We start from the raw sequence: 27,314 nt of genomic DNA on the forward strand, positions 1-27,314 counted from the left end.
GAGTCCAACCATAAAGTTCATACTACCAAGTCCCACTAAACTATGTCCTTAAGTGTCACATCTACACATCTTTTAAATACCTTTTTTTCAGTGAAGAAATTTTACCTAACATCCAGTCTAAACCTCCCCTGGTGCAACTTGAGGCCATTTTCTCTTGTCCTATTACTTGGTACTTGGGAAAAGAGACTGAGACCCACCTCGCCTAATAGAGACTATAGTCACAGAAGTTTATATTACATAAAATCTTATTCTACACACAGTAACTGATTCCCTTTCACTGCGTTATCTCCTCAACAGACAAGATTTTCAAATACCCAGATGATGAAACTACCTCCTCTGAAAAATAAAAACCAACAATAGAGAGTTGTTTTCTATTGTTTTCTTAATCATGATATCTGCTGCTAGAAAGGAGGCATTCTCCAAAGGGAATCTTCAGTTGCAAGGAGGAGGAGTAGTGGTGGTGTCAGGAACACAATCTGAAAATCATTAAGCACTCTCATCTCAGTTCAGCAATAAATGCTTCTTAACTGAGAGAGACAGACCAACTGACTGACCTTCAGAAAGAGTTTTACCACATGGTATGTACTTTCCAAATCCAGCCTAAAAAAATAATTTTTTTCTCCACTTAGCATTCAGTCATCACTGCGCTCATTCTCACCATCTAGAATCTACTTTTGCATCCAATCTGGCTTGTTGCTCTGCATGCTTTAAACTGCAAACTCTTTATAGTATGAACCCTTTTTTCCTCACAGGTTTGTAAAGTACAACGATCCATATCAGGCACTATAAGTAATGTTTATTAACAACATTTTGCAATATCACTATTGCAAAATGTTGTTAATAAACACTCAAGATCAATGCTTCCATATGCTTGAATCAAAGACACAAGAGTCTTGAACTTTCAGGTAATTAATCATAAGCTGTATTGGGATTGCATGGCAAGGTTTTGGTAGAAGGGGAGGCTACAGGGGTGGCTTCTATGAGAAGATGCCAGAAGCTTCCCCCATGTCCGATAGAGCCAATGACAGCTGGCTCCAAGATGGACCTGCCGCTGGCCAAGGCCAAGCCAATCAGCGACAGTGATAGTGCCTCTGGGATAACATAGTTAAGAAGGGGAAAAACCGCTGCACAACAGCAGCTGGAAAGAAAGGAGTGAGAACATGTAAAACAACTCTGTAGACACCAAAGTCAACGAAGGAGGAGGGGGAGGAGGTACTCCAGGCACTGAAGCAGATTCCCTTGCAGCCCCTGGTGCAGACCATGGTGAGGCAGCTGTGCCCCTGCACCCAGCAGATCTCCACCTGCAGCCCATGGAGGACCCCATGCCAGAGCAGGTGGATGCACCCAAAGGCGGCTGTGACCCCGTGGGAAGCCCACACTGGAGCAGGCTCCTGGCAGGACCTGTGGACCCATTGAGATAGAAGCCCAAACTGGAGTAGGTTTGCTGGCAGGACTTGTGACCCCGCGGGGGACCCACACTGGAGCAGTCTGTTCCTGAAGGACTGCACCCTGTGGAAAGGACCCACGCTGGAACAGTTTGTGAAGAACTGCAGCCCGTGGGAAGGACTCATGTTGGAGAAGTTTGTGGAGGACTGTCTCCTGTGGGAGGAACCCCACACTGGAGCAGGGGAAGAGCGTGAGGCAGAAAGAGCAGCAGAGATAACATGTGATAAACTGACTGCAACCCCCATTCCCTGTCCCCCTGCACCTCTTGGGGGGAGGAGGTAGAGAATTCAGGAGTGAAGCTGAGCCTGGGAAGAAGGGAGGGGTGGGGGGAAGGTGTTTTTAGATTTGTTCTTATTTCTCATTATCCTACTCTGATTTGATTGGTGATAAATTACATTAATTTTCCCCAAGTTGAGTCTGTTTTGCCCATGATGGCAATTGGTGAGGGATCTCCCTGTCCTTATCTCAACCCACGAGCCTTTTGTCATATTTTTCTCTCCTGTCCAGTTGAGGAGGGGGAGTGATAGTGGCTTGGTGGGCACCTGGCATCCAGCCAAGGTCAACCCACCACATAAGCTTAGTAGGGTTCCACGTTATTCAGCAGTATTAAGAACAGCTACAGTAAATACCTCTAACATAAACATCCATCAAAATGGCTATGTTCTTTTCTCCCCAACAAGTGCTGCAAAATGGCACAGAACAACCAGTTCTACCTATTCTTTTTGCTCAAATCAAAATCTTTGTTTTCCTCCTGCAAGTTTAAATACATGTTATTCTAATCTGTCATTTCTTTAGTAGCTGAAAGCTAAGTATCTCACTGCAGCACTCAACTGCAATGAAATCAGTAGAGAGCTGGAACTGGTTCTGAGCACGCTGTGATGTCCATGATGTGATGTCCATCAATGAAGTTCCACACAGACACATTGCCTCAGGTCCTGAAAGCAATATAGCCACATTCTTCCAGCATAATGTTGAGCAGGCATGACTATATTACTCCTGCATGCAGACCCAGATGAGCATTACTACCATATGCATCTCTGCATCATGTCTCTGCACACAAGTAGGCATGCTACTAGTGTTACAGCCTAGAATAACGAAATCCTTCATCTTAAACAAGGTATTTTATCATAGCATAATCTGGAAACAAATGAGCCATTTGAAGGTGACTAGTTAATTATATAGATAAGAAGGCATGCGAAGAAAATCTCTAATCCTGCTTCAGGGTCGTTTCTCAATTTGTTAACTCCTGTAAGTTAAGTAAGGAACAGCAACCAGCCTGTTGCTTTTAATCAGGTTTGTGTACTCCATAAGGTGCCAGTAGTGTCTTTTCATATTCAGGAGAAAATAGCATAACTATTATGATGTAGCCTATATTAATTAGCATAACATGACAGATAGGATCTATTCCTTAAAGTACTAAAAAGCCCAGCTTCTTGATACTTTTTTCTTTTTACAGAATCACATAAAACAAACTCAATGACTCTGAGCAAACTACTTTCCATAACTGGCTAACAAGAGACATTTCTTTTATAATGATTTATTTACAGTCTTCTCCATATTGTGTTAATCAGAGACAAGACAGTGACTGAAGAAATATAAAAAATCCAAAATATAAGATGTATCAACTACTGTTTTGCTTCAGATTTAGGTATAGAAATAGATATATTACTTATGAAGGAGAGGAAAGATCTGAATGTTTTACCCTCAACCTACTAGAACTGTTTATATAAAGGTGTCATCTCCCTTATCAAGTGACATGACTGGGAACATACAACCACTCCAACCCCTGATCTTAATTTAGAATGACATCTCAACTAAGACTTCTAAATAGCCTTATAGTATATAGCATGGGGTGAAAACCTATTTTTTAACAAAACTTTGATCTATTCTACTCATTAAGCTATCTCGCTCATTAATAATGCATATTGAAGTAGCTGCAAACTGGTAGGGAACTGTAAACAAGTCATTCTGGAAAAAAGGAATGAACATATTTACCTACATTTGATACACAATTTCAAAATATTAGCTATATTAAAACAATTTTTTTGTACAACATCCTAACCATGTAACAAATAAAGAAAAGTGGCCCTAAATAACACACCTAGTTTTACAAATTAAAAATATATACTGGATTTCATGTATATTTCCTGAATATAAAGAATCAATGACACATTACATAAGTTTGAAAGGATGAGGTGAGAGAATGAAAATAGAACGCATTAGTGAGAAAACACCCTAGATTCTCTTCTGCAAATACTACTCCCTGTAAAAACATGCATTCTAGCATGTACTTTCCACATGAAAGTATTCTGATTAGTTAATAGACAAAAGTTTATTTGTTGACTTCTAAGTGATTAAAGGTTCCTTTAAAGCTAAAAGGTAAACTGAATCTTAAATACATCCATTTAATATCACATGCTATTGTATTTGGTACTCTGTAAAACAACTTTTAGTAAGAAGTAAATATAATCCATGAAAATTCTGAGAGACTTGAAGTTGTATCTGAAATAAAATCTTTTGAAGTTTTATGAAATTTGCTAATTATGCTAGAAATTTGCAATTTAATAATACCTTCTTATTTCTGAGGTAGGCTTTCTTGGCTGAAACATGGCCACGCCTTGCTTCCAGATGGCGGATTTTTTGTTGTAACTTTTGCAGCTCCTCTTTTTGCAAGTGTACAGATGTTGCCATATCCTCTTTTTCAAGCATGGCTTCCATACTTTCGTAAGTGTCATAATATACCACTTCATCTCTCTTCTCTGTTTTAAAAATGTCAGCAATGAAAACGTCAAATCAATAGTTTGTATTTGATTAACATTTTGTTTTGTTCAACACCCCCCCCCCCCCTGAGTTGCAAGATTTAATGTACAAGAATGCTATAGTCCTTTCAGAGGAAGAGCAAAATCAAAAGGTCAGAGGAAAAGCACTAAAGAGCAAAGCACTGTAGGGCTTTAAAGTGTATATGAAGAACAGAAATCAATACCAATGAAGCACAGCCTGGTATTCAGGTAAGCTCAGTGTTAAAGAACAAATGCAACTGTAAATACATGTTTGTGCCTGTAGTCTAACTTGATCACAATGTCCAGACATGTCTTTGGGTCTCTTAACTAATACAAGGGACCCACAATGTCCAGCAATATCCTCTGGTCTTCACTACAAAGCTTGAGATATACAGACTCTCTCAAATCTCTGGCATGGGATTCTTCTGCCACAACCTACTATTAATTTCATGAAAGAGGAATTAGGCAACAAAACACCAAAGATCCTCTCTTAGGAGGTTTTTGACCTCACTCACAGTCACTGCTACTGCTCAGAGGCTGCAGTGGGAGGGTAACTTCAAGGCAATCCTTCAAAGCATTACAGGCCTGAAAAGGAGGTCATTACTAATAGTTGTATCAACGCTCATCATTTTTAGCCTCTTGAGTGAAGTATTCAGTATAACACTGAGCTCATTTCTGAATGTTGCCTTCTCATCTCTTGCCAAGAAAGAAAGAGTGATGATTATAAATCCTTGCAGAATGTTGGGATGAAAAAGCAGCAAATTCCTCTTGTTCCTTATTTCACTGGCATACCAAGCAGAATATTTTTGTAATACACTAAGAGGGATATGCATTACTGCTGGCTGAAACTGGTATATACAGCTGGCATGACTGTTAAGTGTCTACTTTGCAGCACCACCACCAAACATTCTTATTTTATCTTCATCAAATATCTTTCAGGAAGACTGTAACTTCCTCCTACTTCTGCTACTAGATTATTTGGGGAGAGGGGCAGGGTTTTCTTCAGAACACTGTCCATTTTAAAAGCTGTTGTCACTTTGTGTTATTTGTAAGGTCTCTGCTGCAACCAAAATTCTGATTGTGTCATGCTAATTTCAGCTCAGCACAGGATATGGCAGGACCAGAAAGAACATCATTGTATTAACCCTAAAATAAAAACTAATAGAAACAGACCTACTTGAGTCTTTACTTCAGTACTCAGTTAAAAAACATAAATACATAAAATTTCATCCATTCATAAAACAGGCAAGTCATTAGAACCCACTTTGAGACATCAGTGAGTAAAACCAAAACTCATGGGTAACAACTATATTTTGCTACACACTTATAAAATGGAAGAATTCGCATGCAAATTTTGTTTTAGAACACTTTTATGCAGAGTTAGAGATAGGAATTTACAAGTAAAACTCCAAGATCTCAACTGCAAACAAGTCAAATCTACCAGTTCTAAAACATAATGCTAAATTATGTTTTACTGTTTGAAAAAAAAACTTGGCAACCATATTGCAACCTCCATCAAACATTCCAAGAGTTTTCTACAAACAGCTTTTGTGTTTTTCAAATGTCTATAAATTTGGCAAGTGCTTAAGCTTCTAATGACTCCACCACTTACAATAAAACAATTAGAATGATTCCTCTTTTGATAGGATCCACACCATTTGCACTTGTTTAACCCACCCCCCAACCAAAGCAGGAACCAACTATCACATTCTGTTGATAGCAATGTATCCACCACAAAAAACCATCGTACAAGGATGTATGGATAGTTTGTATGGATAGGATAAGACCCTTTAAAATTCTAACCAAATAAATTAACATTTTGTGAATTACAGTGCAGGTATTTGGTTAATGACAGTAAAAAAATACTATTGTTGTTTATAATATGACAATCTATTATCATTTGATCCTTTTCAGATCTAATGTGCTGAATTTGCAAAAGAAAATGTTTTTCTTCTAGCTTATGACCTTGCAAATTCAAACTGTCAGTCAAATCAAATTATGCTCTCAAAAAATTCTCAGTTGGGACTTCATTAGTAGTTCTGTAGATGTCCCTCAAATAACAGAATCCAAAACTCTCAGAAATATCTCTGCAGAGCCAATACAGTCAAAGAGTAAAGAATAGCAACTAGAAGTCACTAAGATACATGGAGTTCAAATCATACAGATGTGCTCAATTAAAAGGCTATTACTTTACTGACTACAATTACACTTAAAAAGGAAGCATAACAGAAGATTCAACAAACCATTCTTTACTAATTGACTCCATAGGAAACAACAGATATTAAAAGACCACTGCATTTTGGAGATGCTTTCATTCAGATTAGGTACAGAACAGTCTTGAAGAGATGTAGCCAATTCAGTGTCACATCCTTCACAAGATTAATTGTTCCATTCCCCCTGCCCAAGTAAAGTGTGAAGAGGTAATTTCATCCCTTGAAGAAAATACAATTTAGGAAATGTATTTTTCATTTTTTGTCCTATGAGATATAACTGAGAGTTGTTAAAAACCAGTAATTCCTTCTAATATAGACAGCTGTCTTTGATTAAAAAAAAAATCCTTTTAGATTTTGTATTAATTAATGCTTTAAATTAAGAAATTTAAAACAGCAAAGGAAGCCAGAACGGTAAACTATTTTGTTGTCATGGGGGAAGGAGAGGGTTGTTTAGCTGACTGGGGGTTTTATTTTCAGTCAGGTTGTAGCCTTGTAGCCCTACCTGTTTCTCATCAAGCACAAGGACCACTAAATCACCGGCTCCATTGTGTAAGCCAGATACTTTGTGGCTCTATTGTGTAAACCTGATGGGATCCAGGCCTTGCTAACGACTTCTTTATCACCTCTTCAATAGTGAAGTGATAAGAGGTGAGCAGCTGGTGCCAGAAGCTGGGTGATTGCCCAAGAAGCATGAAGTCAGCAAAAATCTGTGGAAACTGGGGGAGAAGTAAAGGTGGCAGAGGGAGATCCCTGCCTCCCCCACACCTGTAAGGAACCCGCGTGCTAATTTACACACCAAGCAAGGCTAATTTAAATAGAACTATCCAATAGCAAGTGGAATGATAATTATGAACCAATGAGTGTAAACTTAGATAGGTTTTTACTAATCATGTAATAGGATAAATAGGCTGTAGTTCCTTTGTGCGGTGTGCTAGCTTTGTGGAATTACCACCTAGCACCCATCTTTGCACAGCTATGGAATAAACTGAAATCTCGGCTCTGTGCGTGAGATTGGCTTTTGCACACTGAGCAATGAAACCTGTTTGAGGGACAACAAGGTTGGGGGGTTCTTCTGAGATTTCTGGAGAAAATATTAGTGACAAGTCATAATGACCTATGGTGTTTTTACAGCAAGCTTAATCTCTGAGGGCCCTTAGGTTTTACTGTCCTACATCAAAGAGAAAGGATTTTGATACACATTTCTTCTCAGCCTCCTGTTCAAGGGATTTCCTTTGGTCTGCAGGTAAGAAAGCTATACAGTGCCTTCAGTACCAAAATTAAATGTCTGATTTCCCAAGTACAAATATCTATCTAAAGCACTAGCTCTCCACAGAGGTAAAGCTGCCACATTTCTTTGAAGTAATTCAGAGTTTTCAATCCTCATCCTCCATACATGTAGTTAATGTTGCCATCACAGGCCTGAGAGGAGATTCACACAACGATGAGAAGAACCTGTTATACTTGTGTTTTCTCTTTTTCCAGAGGCAACTCACAATACAACCCAGCTTCAAGTCTCTCTTCTTGTGACTTTTCTACCCATAACAAAATATGCTATGCAAGCCCTATGCACTAAACAATAAAACAGTTTGTGTGAATAAAAGCATTAAGCATAAAAAGGTCCAAAGGACAGAACTACATTCAAAATGCTGTATGATTTATCTGTACCATTTCCATAGTCTGTAAGTACACAGGATATAGTAGGTTCTCAAAACATAAGGTTTGCATCACTGCTCTAAATCAGTGACATGGCAATACAACAAGCTTCAAAGTTTAGCTGAAGGATTCTGATTTGCAGGAATACCTTTTGAAAAACCAGTCACTTCAAAGAAATGAATAATGCCAATGCATTTTTTTTTAATGAGACAAGTCCAGTAATTAAAACATTTCCTCCTCCCTAAATTTAGTTTTCCAAACCTTACATAGTATCTTATATGCTTACTTCCAAACAGACAATGAGAACCAGACCAAAACTTCTGTATGTGTATGTATACACCTTATGAACAGGTGTAATTTTAATTTAACAGTATTTATGTTAGAAGATCCAGCTCTTCACATGAAAAAGAAACTGTTCTCATTTAATTCCCACAGGCTTTACTAGACTCTTAGGAAGAGAATTATCTTTTACGGATTATGTCTTAATTAAAATGCATAAAAAGCACCTGACATCAGTCTTCTGATGCTTTCAAGTTGTGCTGTCAGCAGCAGCTCTTCACATTTTAAGATCTCAAACTGCACTTCATATAATTGAAGCTGTACATTGTAATAATCAGCTTCTAACTGGTCCAAACGGGCTATGGCTTCTGTACCACCTTTCAGACTCTGCATCTAAATGGAAAGAAAAAAAATAAACATACAACTCCAGGATAATAAGGAGAACAAAACCACAGACTTTATGATTACAGCTAGATACAGTCCAGTACACTAAATATAACGTGTTAAAATTGAACACATCAAGAGAAGGTTTTGATCAGCCACATACTTTCAGACATCTTTAATACTTGACATTTTTTCTGCACATGGTAATAAAAAAAAAAATCCATGGCATCGGATTACTCTTTGTGACTGTCAAAGTGACAAGTCATAGTGAGTAATGTGAAACATCCCTACCACTCTTTTATTCTACTACTGGATTCTCTGAAGGTACATAATGAAATCAGTTATTTTCTTATCTTCAATACAAAAAGTCTAAAAGCTGTTTTGCTAACAGCATCTAGAAAACTACAGTTAAAATTGTCACTTAAGTTGAACTTGAAATTACATGCACTGATCCTCTTGTAATGACAACTTAACTGAGGAGATTCTCTATGAATTAAAAAAAAGTGAAGGGGATAAATCAGTGCTTTTTATCATATTTTATATATTTTATTGCATAGTTAACCTTCTTAACAAAGCAGAACATCTGTCAAGCCACAGGCCTTTATATTGCTTTTCCCAGTTTTTCCTCCAAAATTCTCATAACCTCTATCTAGCACCGCAGTTTGAAAGGAACAACACAAGAAAATTTAAGAAAACACCAAGTTCTATCTAATCAGAATGTAATGAATTTTACAGCATTATTGTTTCTGGAGTTTTTCACAAGAGAAAAAAGATCTAGATTAAAATATTTATATATATTTTAGTGCTTATTTATCATATGTCTGACATAGAAAAGTAACACAAGAAATAACCAAAGAGAACTCAAATCATCCTCTTTCATTCAGCCAAACAAGAATTAACTAATCAATACAGTTGGCCATTCAGACCATATTCAAGAAATACTGATATGCAAGGGGATCTTATGTGCTGTCTCACTTTGGAGGGAATTCAAAGCCATGCAGCTCTACGACCTGTGTGCAGGAGAAGAGTTAGGGCCACATCCAAGTTCTCTACCTTCTCAAAAAATGAATCTCTGATAGTCTCTCCAAGATGAAGGATGAAAGTAATTATAAATTGTACCGAAGATTTGTGATCGATCTACCTTACCATTCTGATGAAAGGGGATCCAGCTCCTATATTACAGACATTCAATCATTAAAAAGGGATGTTTAACAAGGAGAAATAAAGGACCTAGCAAACTATAAATTTAAAAAAATATTTGCTAGTAGATTTTTACATTATGGTGGTTACTTCAAGGGGTAAAAATGGGTTTCCTAGGTTTTATTTATCACATATGCTTAAATATAATTATACTAAACCAGAAAGATATCTGTATTGAATCAAACCAAAGATCCATCTTACTCAATACCCTGTTTCGGACAAAGGTTAACAGCAAATATCCAGGAAGAGGAAACATAGTAGGCAGTGCAGTGATACTTCCCTAAAATGTTTCACCAGCCTCTAGCACAGCTTGCAGCTCAAGACTTCTTAAGGCACAGTTCTGCCTTTTATACTAAATAGACTTACTGGATTTTACTTCATAAGTTGTCCTATCCCTTTTTTACAGCATACAATGCACCTGCATCATTATCCTTTGACAGGGATTTCACAGTTTAATTAAACACTTAAGGAAACGGTTCTCTAGGCTTCTTTCCATAATGAGACTGATAGACAAAAAGCTTGTGAATTAAGTCTTGCAATTTCTATTTTTATAATTTATTTTACTATATTGTATACTTACTGAATGCATCTTTTGTATATCAATTATTAGCCTGAAAGGATCAATATGTCTTTAAATGAATATCATAAATCTTACTATCAATAATGTATAATTTATGTTTCAGCCCAGTGTGACACCAAAATGTCTTGCTATGCCATTCTATTACTCTGCATCCATATTAAGTTACTAATTGTGACCAAAACAGTAAGTGACATAATGACAGCATATTTGGAGTGAATTAGAGGCTAGTTTTCAAGACAAAAGGACTGATTCTCTGGAACCTTCCAGTTTTTAATACGAGAATGATAATCTTCATTTGCCGGGCAGGGTATCCTGGGTTTTGGCATTTTCAAAGGATTTTCTCATCGTAAAAAAAAAAAAATAGGAAAAAAAAAATTTTCAAATTAATGCAACATCATTCAAACTTCAACCACACATAAGAACTTTTGCTTTTTCAGTGAACTGTGAAATTCACATAAATTTATACTTCTTTTTTTCTTTAAAAAAGATGTTCCCAAATTTAAGTCCACAGACTTTGTATAAAGACTGCATAGAGACGTAAATGGGCTATCTTCAGAAGTATCAGCTAATCACATTACAGCAGCTCAAAATTTCATTCAGCTCTACCAGTATCTGCCTCATAAAGAACCTGTCTGACAACCAAATCTTAGCCCTGCAAGCATACATTACAGATGCTACAAGGTACCTGGTCTGTTTTAGGGGTACAGCATCACTATATTCCCTTTTCAGCTGCAACAGCAATTAATGGGAAATTAACATTGTTATGAGATGAGGAGCTAGGAAATTAAAATAGGATATAGAAATTAGGCACTCAAGAAATGAAGGTATAACTTAGTTTAGAGATAAAGATGGAAGACTTAGAGATCAGGCTAGGGGCTAGAGGCCCATTAGTTAAAAGATAACTAAGATTGAATAGGATAATAGATCATAGTCGATGGGCCAGAGAGCAGAACAATATGGAAACCTTGATTAATGGAAGCTGTGAGGGAACGCTTCCTGATGGAATAGGAAGACAGCCCTAAAAACTGGTCAAAACCAACCCTATGGTCCGGCCTGAGTCCAGGAGGCGACAGAGACTGCGCAAGGAACGGAGGTAAAAAGTTCAACAGTGAGGAAGAGGAGCTCCTTCATCTCTGCGACCCCAGCCCATGACCACTGGGACACACTGTGCAGACACAACTAGGAGGAGACCGGGGCGGAACATGTGAAAATGACTTTCAGGCTCATTATAATACGAAGCGGGGATAGGTCATGCATATGTATAGGCGTATTATGAATATGTGATGCTTTGTAGCATAAAGCCAAGACAAGGTGCCACGAGAGGGGCGCACGTTTGTGGTGGACCGATCCCCCGTGCACCTCAGCACTGAATAAACACACCTACTTTATAACCTTATAGGTTGTGGGGTCGTGTTTCCGCAAGTCAGTTATATGGTCCTCAGCCAGATATCCTAGCTACATAATAGCCCCTCATGAAAAAGAAAAACTGGGACCTTTAATTTCAACCATTTATGTTAAAACTTTATGTGAGATACTATATATGTGCGATAGTTCAAACCAACATCATCACTTTTAGGAAAGTTTCAGCATTGTTTGTTAAAAATTTAAGAGTGGTTCAATTCTTAATGTTACAAATTGCTACCTAATCTGTACTAGTAATTTGCTGCATCCTTGGTAGGAAAGATACGCATGTAAAAAAGGTCTCAGGCTGATCAACACAGTGAAAGAAACACCAAGAACTTTAAAGTGAGAATGTGATTATAGGAAAGAAATGTTTTGCAGTTGGACAAATAACTAGAATTGAGGAGATCAGAGTTCAATTTCCTGCTACGCCACAACTTACTGCATTAACTCAAGCAAATAATTAAATCTCTCCGGCCCTAATTCAAGTAACAGTGTTTAAGGTCTTTGTTGTCTCATTCATAGTAAGTGAAGAACTTGAGCAGGAACTTAGCTTTCTTAATAGTTCTACTGCAGAAAAGTATAATCTGTAAACCCCCACACAGGTAAAGATATAAGGGATTAAAACAGAAAGCCTGTAACAAGAACTATAAAGACATACTAAAAGAGCAAGCATTAAAATTAATAGGAAAATAGCCAAACATGGAATACAGAACCGAGGGCCATCAAATCCAGCTTTCCACCACCATGGTATGCTTTCCAACAAATCTAAAGTTACCTGCTTTCATAAACTGAGTTCTTAAAATAATTTCCATGTTATTGTTCTTACTCTGCTTTTGTAAAAACAAAAACAAAACAAAAAGCTTCCACAAAACACTCTGCTTGTTATTCCCGTTGGAAGCCTATTCCATATACTCCCTCCTAACTGCTAGAAAACTTCTTCCATATTTCCAGTGTATTCACAATCAAATAACACCATTTGTTCTTGCACTAGTACTGAACAGCAACATGCATTACTCTTCTTGACTAATAATTATTCCCTTTAGTATATTTATAGAGAGCAATTTTGTATCATCTCAGCCTTCATTTTATTTGTTGAAACAAATTCAAATCCTCTTGTGAAACAGACATTTTTTGTGGTAGCCCTCCCTGCAACTGCTCCACTGTCCTGGTTTGAGCCCAGAGGGCAACTGAGCACCACACAGCTGTTCACTCACCCCTTCCCTCCCAGCACTGGGAAGGACAAAAGTGAATCAAAAGGCTCAGGAATGGAGATAAGGATAGGGAAGGGTGACTCACCTGTTATGGTCACTGGCAAAAGACAGACTCGTTAGAGGAAGAAAAAGAAAATCACTTTAATTCAAACACTAACAACAACACTTAATAGACAGAGTGGGACAGTGAGAAGCCTTACCACATCTTAAAAACACCTTCCCCCCACCCCTTCCTTCTTCCTGGGCTCAGTTTTGTTCCTGATATGTCTAACTCCAGCAGCGCAGGGGCAGGAAATAGGGGTGGGGGGGGTGGTTACGGTCAGTCTGACGCTCCTTCCTCCAAGGAGGGGGAAGCACTCCTATGTGTTCTTCCCCTGCTCCATGTAGCTCCCCTCTCATTGGAAACATTCCTCCACGAACTTTCTCCAGTGTGAGTCCTTCCCACGGGATGCAGCCATTCCCAGGCTGCACCAGCGTGGGTTTACCCCTACGTGTCGCAGTCCTCCCAATGCCGAACTACAGCAACAGTGACTTGCAGAAACAGACTCTACAACTCGAAATAGAGTTATAAAGCAGGTATGTTAACTCCGGCTGGGGTGCAAGGGGATTTCTCCACAAAGCTTGCACACCAACAGCACATTTTACCAAAAACTGATAGAGTGTGGATATACATATCCATTGGATTACATAACACAAACATACATATGCATGAGTGAGGCTGGGTTAGTTCTAGAGGCTGGTGTCAGCAGTTTATGTTCTCTTTGCACCTGCGCATTGCCTCCTGGGGGGCGTCTTCAGGGGTCTTTGGGAGGAAGGCTCACAGTCTTTCTCACCTTGTACTTGTACTTTTCCTCGGAGCATGCGCAGATTCTCTTGGCCAATTTCTTGAACAACAAAAATGTTTTTCAGCCGCTTTACTCATCCTATCTTCAAAGGGAACCAATGAAACTTCTACCATCCGTATATGGCTATCTTTACTCATTACCGAGGCCCAACTAGTTAGAGCACACCTGATCCCAAAGGACAAAAACATGGTATTTTGCTGAACACTGCAGTTCTTGGTAGATTTTCACAGTAAACTGCTTTGTTTTGATGGACACAGCAGTCCTTGGTAAAATTCCACAGAACAGTCTGGGCAAGCAGGATTCTTAGCAATATTCAAAAATACTATAAGTAATACTATAACTTGCTATAAGTAAGGAAATAAGTTGCTAAGCAGTTTTCTATAAGTAAATAAGTAAATAAGTCTCAAAACAAGTAATCATTTCTCTGTATCACCAGGTGTACTGGGTCTGGCTGAGCCGGAATTGGTTTTCCCCTGTAGCAGCCCTCATGGTGCTGTGTTTTATGTTGGGAGCTGGCAGGGTGTTGATAGCACCCTGGTGTTGTGGCTACTGCTGAGTAGTGCTTACACAGCACCAAGGTTCTTTCTGACATTTCCCCCCCCCCCACAGTGGGACGGGGTGGGCAAGATCTTGGGAGGGGACACAACCAGGACAGCTGACCCGAACTGACCAAAGGGATATTCCAGACCATATGACGTCTGCTCAGTATAAAGCTGGGAGAAAGGAGGAAGGGGGTGGGGTCACCCTTGGTCCTCCGAGGCAACCACTACGCGTATTGGAGCCCTGCTTCCTGAGAAGGCCTGACATCGCCTGTTCATGGGAAGTAGAGAATAAATCTGTTTTTTTTTTTTGCTTCCGCGCGCGGACCTTTGCTTCGCTTTGCTTATATTAAAACTGCTGTTGTTTTACCCACAAGGGTTGTTTTGTTTTCCTATCTTATTTTCTTTCCCCTCTTTGCCCTATTGAGAAAAAAAGGGGAAAGGGGGGGAAGTGATAGAGCGACTTGGTGGGTACCTGGCATTTAGCCAAGGTCAAACCACCACAGTCTTTTTTGGCGCCCAACGCGGGGCGGGACAACGGCAGTTTTATATTAATTGTGCTATAGCTATAGCAGTTAGTAAGCGACAAGCTCTTGTGCTGGTCACGGGTTTGTTTATTGCTCTGCTTATCTTTATTTTGCTAAGCTCGGGAACATGCTGGAAGAAATTGGGAACATCATGAGTGGTTTTATTCTGCAGGCTCCCGAAGTACTTATTAATCCTTATGTTAGCTCTTTGATACTGTTCATTAATGCTGTTCGCCTATTGTGGGCTGTGTGGAGCTCGGTAGGTTTTTGGTGTAAGAGAAAGCAAATTTTGGGTGAGAGAATACCAAAATGTGCCCTGAGGCGGCCTGTCCCTGGGTGGCAGGGGGAGTGGAAGGATTTGGGCAGATTCCTAGGACGGTTATCACCTCCTGTAGCCTGGGATCTTACCCCTGAACAGGCAAGCAACCCCGCAAAACTGACACAACACCTGATAGAAGGGTGCCTTGTCTATCCCAGTGAAAATCAGCAACTCCTAGCGCTGTACTGGGGCCTGGCCTGTGCTTATCGAGCTGCAGTTCAGTGCTCTCAAAGGACTGTGGTGGAGATGGGAACTCAAACAATAACAACAACAGCAGAGATTGCCCCAGTAGTAAAAAAGAAACAGTGGACAAGGAGAACAACAGGCCCATACCCTCGATTAATAAGGGACGAGAAAGAAGAGGAAGAAGCGGGTCCTTCAGCAAAGGGGTCAGAAGAGGGAATAACAGAACTCAAACAGGAGGCAGAAACTACCCGGTCCCTGACATCATCAGAACTGCGAGATCTGCGGAAAGACTATAGCCGCCAGCCGGGTGAGCGGATTGCTGCCTGGCTGCTTCGATGCTGGGATAATGGGGCTGATGCTCAGCAGCTGGAAGGTAAGGAAGCCCAACAGCTGGGTTCCCTTGCTAGAGATCGAGGAATTGAAAGGGGAATTGGAAAAGAAACAGGAATTTGCAGTCTGTGGAGACGGCTCCTTTCAAGTGTTAAAGCAAGATATCCTTTCAAGGAAGATCTTACGGACAACTCCCCAGGGAAGTGGGCTACTGCGGATGAAGGTGTCCAGTACCTGAGAGAATTAGCAGTGCTGGAAGTCATCTATAGTGATCCAGATAATGATGAAGCCCCTAAAAATCCAGAGGATGTCCTGTGCACACGGGCCATGTGGAGGAAGGTGATTAAAGGTGCGCCATCCTCGTATTCTGCCGGCTTGGCTGCGATGTACTACCCAGAAATGGATGTGGGAGAAGGACTAAGATGTGCACCAACTGTGGAGGCAGTCTCTTCCTGGCTTCAGAACTTTGAAGAGAGTCTTGGTACCTCCTCATCTCTACGGGCGAGTGCCTTAGATGTCAGGAGCACCCCAAGAAATCAGTTCTCTTCCACCCCAGTCAAAGGGAAAGGGAAACCCAGGCGCATGACACGTGGCGAACTTTGGTTCTTCCTGCGTGACCAGGGGGAGGACATGAGGAAGTGGGATGGTCAACCCACCTTCAAGTTGGAAGCTCGTGTACATGAATTGCGAGGAAAGACCCCTGCCAAGAAGAAGACATCCAAGAAGGTTGTTAATGTAGCTGGTGTGAAACCGCAAGAAAGTAATCAGCGATCTCCCAGATACAGGAAGACTGAGATCACTTCCCTTGGCCCTGATGAAGGAGTTTCCGGCCTGGCACGGCAAGGGTCAGACAGTGAATACTCTGACCAAGAACAGGAATAGAGGGCCCCTGCCTCCAGCCAGGAGGAGGAAAGGGATGATCGGGTGTATTGGACAGTGTGGATTCGATGGCCTGGCACATCAAATCCACAGAAGTACCAGGCTTTAATCGATACCGGGGCACAGTGTACATTAATGCCATCAAGTTATAGAGGGGCAGAACCTATCTGGATCTCAGGAGTGACAGGCGGATGTCAAGAACTGTCAGTACTGGAGGCCGAGGTTAGCTTGACCGGGGACAAGTGGGAAAAACATCCCATTGTAACTGGCCCAGAAGCCCCTTGTATCTTGGGCATTGACTACCTCAAGAGGGGGTATTTCAAAGACCCAAAAGGATACCGATGGGCTTTTGGTGTGGCCAGTGTGAACACAGAGAAGGTCAAGCAGTTGTCTAATCTGCCTGGCCTCTCAGGAGATCCTTCTGTTGTAGGACTGTTGCGAGTTAAAGAACAACAGGTGCCAATTGCTATGAGGACCGTGCACCGACGGCAGTATCGCACGAACCGAGACTCTCTGGCTCCCATCCAAGAACTGATCCGTCAACTGGAGACCCAAGGTGTCATCAGTAAGACACATTCGCCTTTTAATAGCCCAATATGGCCGGTGCGAAAGTCTGACGGAGGGTGGAGGTTGACAGTAGACTATCGTGGCCTGAACGAAGTGACGCCACCACTGAGTGCTGCTGTACCAGATATGTTAGAGCTCCAATATGAACTGGAGTCAAAGGCGGCCAAGTGGTACGCCACAATCGACATCGCCAATACATTCTTTTCAATTCCTTTGGCAGAAGAGTGCAGGCCACAGTTTGCTTTCACGTGGAGGGGTGTCCAATATACCTGGACTCGACTGCCCCAGGGGTGGAAGCACAGCCCCGCTATTTGTCATGGACTAATTCAAACTGCACTGGAAAAGGGTGATGCCCCTGAACATCTACAGTACATCGATGACATCATTGTGTGGGGCAACAAGGCAGAAGAAGTGTTCAAGAAAGGACAAAAAGTAATCGAGATTCTTCTGAGAGCTGGGTTTGCCATAAAGAAAAGCAAGGTCAAGGGACCAGCACAGGAGATTCAGTTCTTGGGAATAAAATGGCAAGATGGACGCCGCCATGTGCCTATGGAGGTTGTCAACAAGATAGCAACTATGTTTCCACCGACCAACAAGAAGGAAACACAAGCTTTCTTAGGACTTGTGGGATTTTGGAGGATGCACATTCCAGGTTACAGTCAGCTGGTGAGCCCTCTCTATCAAGTAACCCGAAAGAAGAACCATTTTGAGTGGGGTCTTGAGCAACAACAAGCCTTTGAGCACATCAAACAGGAGATAGCTCGGGCGGTAGCTCTTGGGCCTGTTCGGACAGGACCAGATGTGCAAAATGTACTTTACACATCCACTGGGGAGCATGGCCTCACATGGAGCCTCTGGCAGAAGATACCAGGTGAAACTCGGGGTCGACCATTAGGATTTTGGAGCCGGGGATATCGAGGATCAGAAGCCCACTACACTCCAACTGAAAAGGAGATATTGGCAGCATATGAGGGGATTCGAGCCGCTTCCGAAGTTGTTGGTACAGAAGCACAGCTCCTCTTGGCACCGCGATTGCCTGTACTACATTGGATGTTCAAAGGAAACATCCCTTCTACACACCATGCAACCAGTGCTACCTGGAGTAAATGGGTAGCGTTAATCACGCAACGAGCTCGACTGGGAAAACCCAACCGTCCAGGGATCCTGGAAGAGATCATGGACTGGCCAGAAGGTAGAGATTTTGGAGCACTGCCTGAGGAGGTGGCTCGTGCCCAAGAGGCACTGCCATATAACGAGTTACCAGAAGATGAAAGGCGGTATGCTCTGTTTACTGATGGATCCTGTCGTGTGGTAGGAAACCATCGGAAGTGGAAAGCTGCTGTGTGGAGCCCCACAAGACAAGTCGTTGAGGCCACTGAAGGAGAGGGCGAGTCAAGTCAGTTTGCAGAAGTAAAAGCGATCCAACTAGTCCTGAAGATTGCTGAACGAGAAAAGTGGCCAGTACTGTATCTCTACACTGACTCCTGGATGGTGGCTAATGCCCTGTGGGGGTGGCTACAGGAGTGGAAGAAGACCAATTGGCAGCGCAGAGGTAAACCCATCTGGGCTGCTGCACTGTGGCAGGACATCGCTGCCCGAGTGGAAATCGTGGCTCTAAAGGTACGTCATGTAGATGCCCACGTGCCCAAAAGCCGTGCCACCGAAGAACATCAAAACAATGAGCAAGTAGACAAGGCTGCCAAAATTGAAGTAGCTCAGCTGGACCTGGACTGGGAGCGCAAGGGTGAGCTATTTGTAGCTCGATGGGCCCATGAAACATCCGGGCATCTCGGGAGAGATGCAACGTACAGATGGGCTCGTGATCGAGGGGTGGACCTGACCATGGAGGCCATCTCACAGGTCACTCATGAATGCGAAACATGTGCTGCAATCAAGCGAGCCACACGAGTAAAGTCTCCCTGGAACAGAGGGCGATGGCTGAGTTTTCGAGATGGTGAGGCCTGGCAAATTGACTATATTGGACCATTGCCACGAACACGCCAAGGCAAGCGCTACATACTCACCATGGTGGAAGCAACTACTGGTTGGCTCGAAACGTACCCTGTAAATCATGCCACTGCCCGAAATACCATCTTAGGTCTTGAAAGGCAAATTTTGTGGTGACATGGTACTCCTGAAAGAATCGAATCAGACAACGGGACCCATTTTCGAAATAATCTCATAAACTCCCGGGCAAAGAAACACGGCATTGAGTGGGTGTATCACATCCCTTATTACCCACAAGCGTCTGGAAAGATTGAAAGATACAATGGACTGTTGAAGACTATGTTGAGAGCATTGGACAATGGGGGATGGAAACACTGGGATATAAATTTAGCAGAAGCCACTTGGCTAATTAACACCAGAGGATCTGTTAACCGTCCTGGTCCTGCCCAAACAAAACCCCTTCATACTGTGGGAGGAGATAAGGTCCCTGTAGTACACACAGGGAAATGGCTGGGGAAGGCAGTGTGGATTGCTCCTCCCTTGGGAAAAGGCAAGCCCACTCGTGGGATTGTTTTTGCTCAGGGACCTGGATGTACTTGGTGGGTAATGCGGGAGAATGGGGCTACTCAGTGTGTGCCTCAAGGAGATTTAACCTTGGGGGGAAATAATCTGTGGGTTGAGTTGTATGTTGCAGGAAGTGATGGAGGAAGTAGGAACGACGAAGAGTGAACCAAATACGTGCGATGATGACCCAAACCTAGCCGGTGCTGGAGTCCAACAGTCAAACATACTGCTCCTGTCCTGAACATCCATCTTGACAGATGGGAGCCAAGTCACTGAACATCTGGAGGAGTGAAGAAAGCTTACGGAATGGATAAATGAGTGTTATGTGGGACCTGGGCATGACGTAAATGGTATGGAATAAGGGGTGGAGACTGTATCGGGTCTGGCTGAGCCAGAATTGGTTTTCCCCTGTAGCAGCCCTCATGGTGCTGTGTTTTATGTTGGGAGCTGGCAGGGTGTTGATAGCACCCTGGTGTTGTGGCTACTGCTGAGTAGTGCTTACACAGCACCAAGGCTCTTTCTGACATTTCCCCCCACAGTGGGACGGGGTGGGCAAGATCTTGGGAGGGGACACAACCAGGACAGCTGACCCGAACTGACCAAAGGGATATTCCAGACCATATGACGTCTGCTCAGTATAAAGCTGGGAGAAAGGAGGAAGGGGGTGGGGTCACCCTTGGTCCTCCGAGGCAACCACTACGCGTATTGGAGCCCTGCTTCCTGAGAAGGCCCGACATCGCCTGTTCATGGGAAGTAGAGAATAAATCTGTTTTCTTTTTTTTTTTGCTTCCGCGCGCGGACCTTTGCTTCGCTTTGCTTATATTAAAACTGCTGTTGTTTTACCCACAAGGGTTGTTTTGTTTTCCTATCTTATTTTCTTTCCCCTCTTTGCCCTGTTGAGAAAAAAAGGGGAAAGGGGGGGAAGTGATAGAGCAACTTGGTGGGTACCTGGCATTTAGCCAAGGTCAAACCACCACAGAGCCCCAGACTCCTTTAAGCACAGCCACCTGCTCCAGTGTGGGGCCCTCCACACACCGCAGGTCAGCATCTGCTCCACCATGGACCTCCATGGGTGTCAGGGGGGTGGCTCTGCCATTTCACCATGAGATTACAGGGGGGCTCTCTGCTCCGATGCACCTCTCCCCTTTACTCCACTGACCTTGGTGTTCACATAGGTGTCCTTGTAACTCCTCCTCCCAGGTTTCCCTTAAATACATTATCGCAGAGACGCAGCCACTGTCGCTAATTAGCTTGGCCTTGGCCAGAGGTGGGTCCAACCTGGAGCCGGGGGAGCTTCGAGAAGATTCTCACAGGGGCCACTGCTGTAGCCCCCTCCCCTGCTACCAAAAAAACTGACACACAAACCCTGCGCATCCAGTTAGAACTAATCTTTCTTGGGAGATCAAAAATGCATGGAAGAAAGGTATAGCAGAAATCTCACAAGTCCACACTAACACCTCTCCTTTTGCTGGAAATACCTGATTTGACAGACTTGAGAGCATCTACTGCTGTACCACCCTGTTGCATTGGTGGCTCAATCATCTTGCTACCAAGTTATAAAACTATGGTCATTCTCATGTGCTGTCATTTACCAAGTAATTCACAGTAAAAAAAATTATAATACTCTTCCCTAGCAATACATATTAATAACTATTATTACATTTTCCGTTATCCAGTCTTCTAAATAATCTGTTATTGTTCAAATAGAATACAAAGTCATGTTTCAATCCATCTCATGTGAATCCTGACTGTTCTCTAATTCAAATATTCATTTTAATTCATCACCGTTGCTGTCTGAGAAATATCAGAAGAGGATAAAATTCAGAAAAAAGCTCGAGTCTTTAAGTGTGAATACGGAAGCTCATCCTCAAATCCACCAGAAAATATTTTTAACGGATTTCTAAATGATTTTATGGGAAACAAGAAACAGTCTGACCACTGATAAAAGGCAGGCTCTCACTCATATCTAACAACTTGTGGAACAAAAGTATTCCCCCAACCAATTAAGTATCAGAAGTCAATTATAGTCAGGCCATGATACTACAGGATACAATATTATAAAAAAGGAGGTCAAGATGATTACTCATAATTAGTATCCTGGGCGATCAGAAAAATTTCAGACACTAAAAGAAACATCTTTCCCCCATGAAAAGGGTGTACAACTGTTTTTAGAAACTCTTTTCTTTTCCAAGACTAAGTGTTCAAAAATCCATAGACAACCTGCTAAACACCGACAGTGTTCTCAAACAGTCAGACCTGGTCTTTACTCTGAATTTTAATTCTTTCAGTCTATTAATTCTTAACTCAAACTCTTACTGATAAATTAGTTTCTCAAGAATATTAATCTTTTTAAAGGAATATCCCATTTTTATCTTCTATGCCTAGAAAAAAGTAGAGAAATGGTTTGCCCGAGAAGGTATTTCAGTTCCAATTTTCTAACACTGCAGTGAGTCCGTTTTTCTCTTGGCAAATGGGAACTAAATGTCAGTGATGCACAAAATCCTTCAAACAAAAAAAGTATCTTCAAATGCTGGGGTTTGCCCTCTTTAATACGCTTTAAATTAGATGGCCCAGTCATTCTCTGGGAAAAACAGTATAAAAATTGTGTTCTAATAACGTTATTTAAAAAAAACCCCAAACTTATGTGGAATTTTGATAACTATATCCAAAGTAGGTTAGGCTATCATTTTTTATGAGTAATTTTCTAATAATTTCATGCTGCATTATTAAAAGCCTAACTCTGACTACAAGTTTTACCTATAGAATGCACCCCATTACTTCACTTAAGGTCCTTAAAACCTTCTGGGGTTTATTTTCTTTAAACACAAGGATCACTTAAAATATTTTTATTTCAAAGTCTTTTTGAACTTTTGATTGAACTGGAGAATATTACACAAATATTTAATGTAAGGTTGTATTTGATCTGGCTGAGATGGAATTAATTTTTCCCCATATCAGCCCTCACAGTGCTGTGCTGTGTGTTGGTAGCCAGAAAGGTGTTGATTACACACCAGCGTTTTGGCTACTGATGAGCAGTGCTGGCACAGCATCAAGGCTGTCTCTCCAACATTCCTCACCACCACCTGAGGCTGAGGGTGGGCAAGACCTTGGGAGGGGACTGTCACAAACTGTTCATAAACAAGAGACTGTTCATAAAGAGGATGTCTCAAACAACTCGAGTGGGAAGCCCTGTGGGGGAGAAGCAGAACGAGCTCTGCAGAGGTGGGGCGGTGGGCCGTTTCTCTCCCACTCCCTCCTGTTGTTGCCCAGAGACAGAACTTGCCAAACTGCGCAGGTACAAGCCAGAGAAAATGAGAACCTTCTGGAACAACCTACTGCGCGTGTGTAAGAAAGGCTATATAAAGGCAACACCCCACGTGTGTCTTTGTCGACCCACCACCTACGGACCACGCTGGCTACTCTGTGACAACGCAGGATCCAAGGGTGGTGATTCCCCTTTTCCTATCTCCTCCTCCTCTCTTTTCTCTTTCCTCTTTCTGCTCTCTCTCTCTCTCTCTTCATGTGTATAAGTTTTGTAGGAGTTGAATCATGATTGGTTGATCATTGATGGGTCTCATTGCCAAAGTGTCTTTATTCTCTGGATGGTTATCAGTTGACTGTTGCCAAATTGGTTATCACTTGATTGTTGCCAAATCGTCTCCATTCACTTACTAAAGTGGTCAGTTAATAATGTCACCAGCACAATTGTTCCTCTGAGTCATTGTGGTGACTCGGCCCACCCTGGAGCTCTGCCGAGCAGAGACCAGCTCTTCCACCAGCACGCAGGCTTTCGGGGAATTCAAAAGATTCACCCCCCTCGTAACCCACCGCATGGGACGAGACAGGGACATAGCAAGGACAGCTGACCCAAACTGACCAAAGGGATATTCCATACCATATGATGTCTGCTCACCAATAAGAGCTGAGAGAAAGGAGGAAGAAGTTGGGGGGGGGGGGGCATTCGTTATTTACATTTGTCTTCTGGAGCAACAGCTACATGTACTGAAGCCCTGCTTCCTGGGAAGTGGCCGGACATCACCTGCTGATGGGAAGTAGAGAATAAAATCTTCTGTTCTCCCTTGCTTTTGTGCACGACCTTTGTTTTTGCTTTTTTAAACTATCCTTATCTCAACCCACAAGCCTTTCATTATATTCTCTTTCCCCTGTCCAGTTGAGGAGGGGGAGTGATAGAACAGCTTTGGTGGACACCTGGCATCCAGCCAAGGTCAATCCACCACAAAGATTAAAGAAAAAATGTCATTTTTACTGCCAATTTTAGTATGCCAATTTGAACACTGAAAGTGAAGAAAACAAAAGCATTCCTAATCTGTTATCAAAAATAATAATTCAAGTATGTTTAAACAAATATTCAAAGATTTCACAATTTTAGTTTCTTACTTAGCCTTTCCAGAAAGCTGTCACAGAAAGAAAAAGTTAAAAAAAGACAAGGAAAGGTATCAAGGTGAAACATAGTTTTCTGAAAAATATAATGTTGCATCTTTACCAAAATCACTGTCCATTTCTTACAGAAGATTAATTTTCCAGAAATAGCTATTCATGCCTTCTTGAATAGAATCCTTAATAAAATTCTATTTTTGCTGATGTGTCCAACTCAGACAAAAGTAAAATGACAGTTCTGAAATCCAAGATATACTTAAATACTCAAAGTCATTGGAAACAACTATATCTTTGATTCATGCTTAATGTACAGGAAAGGAAAATACTCTTAGAATTATGAAACTATGAAAAACATTCTTAAAAACCCCAAGCAGTACTTTGTTGGAATATGATTTTGTTTATGAAAATATCGCAGAACATTTATAATTTAAAAACTGTTTTTGAAGTGTATCTTTAGAACCAAACCATATGCTTCTAAAAGGAAAAAAGAGAAAACTAGTTACTGAATCCTATATATACACAAGAAGGGACTCATTGGAATTTAAGTCTCTAGTCACTCACTCCCATTTGTCCAAACTATTTTACATAATTAGAGAATTACAAAGGATTCTCACTGTGATTTAACGTTTCCATTTACTGTCATGAGGACAAAACTTGACAAGCAATGAAAGCACTCTGGTCTACCTCAAAAGGAAAGTTTTCATCATTCCTGTCAAACAAAATTCAGAACAACAGATGGAACTTAAGAGGTACAAATCAGGAAAATAAAGAAGCACAATATGTAATTTATGTTATTTCTTTTAGGTTTTTTAAATACAGATAACCATAGGGCTAACATAAAAATAAAATTTAAAAAAATAAGCAACCTCATTTTCTCTCAATTCAGACTTCACAATATGTTGCTCAAATTCCAAGTATCTACATATGCAAAGTTACAGCCCATATGCAGCTCCTCCTACTGTACCTGAATTGCTTAAAACCCTTATCACACTATACTTGCAGTTAACCTCCTTCCACATATGGAGATGCGTTAGTGATATATTAAAATCTCTAGTTTTCCTAGATAAATCAAAATATTAAAATTGTCATTTTATTAAAATTTAGAAGACACCATCACTATTTAAAAGACACCGTCATTGACATGAACAGCTTCTGCAAGCAGTTTTTGACATGTGACTGGAGTAGTCTTCAAGCAACCTATACATGAAAGAAAGCAAATACATTTATTTGGTTTACTTTTTATGAGTTTATCACAATGACAAAGAAATTAAGTGGAGTATTAAAAAGAGGTCTCTTCTTAAAGTTCAACTGCCAACTTCAGCAGTTTTATGTTATTTTATCCACCAAGCATCCATGAAGATTTGAAAGAATCAAATAGCAGCAGACCAGCTATTCTTCCCTAAAATCTACAGGTAATTCCAAGCAAATAACTTCACAAGAAATATAATCCTTTAATGAGACTTTGCACATCACTTTCTAGCAGGGTTTCTTATACTTCACAAATATCTATTTCCTCCAAACAGAAGGACTGAGTCTCCCTGAAGTGTACACACCCAGTACAGCTGGTTGGCAGACCAAGTATCTGCTGTACCGAACAGGTGCACAGAGCAGAAGAGAGGATGTAGCATGTCCAGAAGAGGTATGGCTTTAGAGGCTTTGGGAAATTTTGGTCCCAGATCTTCATAATGCTACAGATATTTGCTGATATAAGTGAAAGGTAGAGGAACAGGTGGTGCTAGGTCTCTGTATGCCTGTCAAGAGTCAGGGGCAACATGATATCCAATATGGCTCCTTAAGTTTTAATCCAAAAGATACATTCACACCAAGACAGAGATAATCACTAAAAACACAAAGAACGATTCTGAGGTTGATCCTTGCTGTGCTACACTAACGAATGTTCTACACTCTGATCCAACAGTGTTCCTTCCAACACAGCCTGCTCTTAAAGCCTATGTAAACTGGAGTTATCAAGGTTGCAAATTTTTGTGCTTTTCTCCAACTAAACTAATACAGTACTTGGAAAACTCTGTATTGAAACCAAAATCAGAAGATGCTGTTTCCGCACAAGCAATTATACATAAAAGTTTTTTTTAAAATATTGCAGTGGTTTGAGCTCAGAGGGCAACTGAGCACCATACAGCCGCTCACTCCCCCCTTTCCCCCCAGAGCTGAGAAGGGGAAAATAAAGAAAAGGCACTGCTCACTCCCCCCTTTCACCCCAGCGCTGAGAAGGAGGGAAGTAAAAGACCCAGGAACTTGAGATAAGAACAGGGAGGGATGATCTCATCCTTTAAGGCACAGGCAAAAGACAGACTCATTAGGGGAAGAAAAAAAAACCAATATAAATTTAATACAGACACTAACAACAACAACACTTAACAGGCAGAGTTGGGCCATGAGAAGCATTACCACATCTCGAAAACACCTTCCCCCACCCCTCCCTTCTTCCCAGGCTCAGCTTTGCTCCCCGTATCTCTACCTCCTCTCCCACAGTGGTGCATGCACTCTCCTCAGGAAAGCTGTAGCTAGCACAACCCCCTCTGGAAGACTGCCTTAAGAATTAGGGTAAGCAGAGACAAAGAGAGTGCAGTACAACAGGCTAGTCATCTGTATATTTACTAATGTTCAGATACCTTCCATCTGGAATGTCAAAACTACTCCAAAAAGGCAATCATGCCTCCAAGAGCTAAAGTGTGGATATTACACAGCAGCGGATTTCTGTTCCTATCCCTTCTCTTCATTTTATTCATCTCAGTGGATAGCTGTAAACATTAACAGTAAAAACTGTCTTCCTGGTTGACTAACCAGGAAAAGGTGAACAGAAAACATAAATTAAGTGGCACAAAAACCACCACACCTACACTGCAACTCCATTTGTCTAACATGGTAGAATGTGGTAAAAGTTAAAATACAGACTTTTATTATTAAAAGCTGAAAAATAATGACTTTCAAGTCTGCTGGTTTTCATTTTTTGTTTTTTGTCATGTGTGTCGCGTCCCCGCCACCCAAGTACATCAACATTCTTCAAGGTTTGTTTTTTTCTGCATGTTTTATTTTTCTATT

At 41.3% G+C, this 27,314-nt stretch overlaps 1 protein-coding gene across 3 annotated transcripts in view; it reads right to left on the bottom strand.

Moving 5' to 3' along the window:
* The window catches only part of LOC141917856 (junction-mediating and -regulatory protein-like), a 97,409-nt gene that overhangs the window by 13,720 nt on the left and 56,375 nt on the right, over nucleotides 1–27,314 (bottom strand). For all 3 annotated transcript variants that reach the window (XR_012621481.1, XM_074811452.1, XM_074811450.1), the window contains 2 exons: nucleotides 8,599–8,764; nucleotides 4,018–4,205 (listed from right to left, as the gene is read on the bottom strand). Coding sequence is in view for 2 of the 3 variants with exons in the window: in XM_074811452.1 (XP_074667553.1) it covers nucleotides 4,018–4,205; nucleotides 8,599–8,764 (354 nt within the window). In the remaining variant the exon portion in view is untranslated. The remainder of the gene's footprint in view (nucleotides 1–4,017; nucleotides 4,206–8,598; nucleotides 8,765–27,314) is intronic.

The sequence above is a fragment of the Strix aluco genome, chromosome W (assembly GCF_031877795.1).
Source record: "Strix aluco isolate bStrAlu1 chromosome W, bStrAlu1.hap1, whole genome shotgun sequence".
Taxonomy (NCBI): Eukaryota; Metazoa; Chordata; class Aves; order Strigiformes; family Strigidae; genus Strix; species Strix aluco.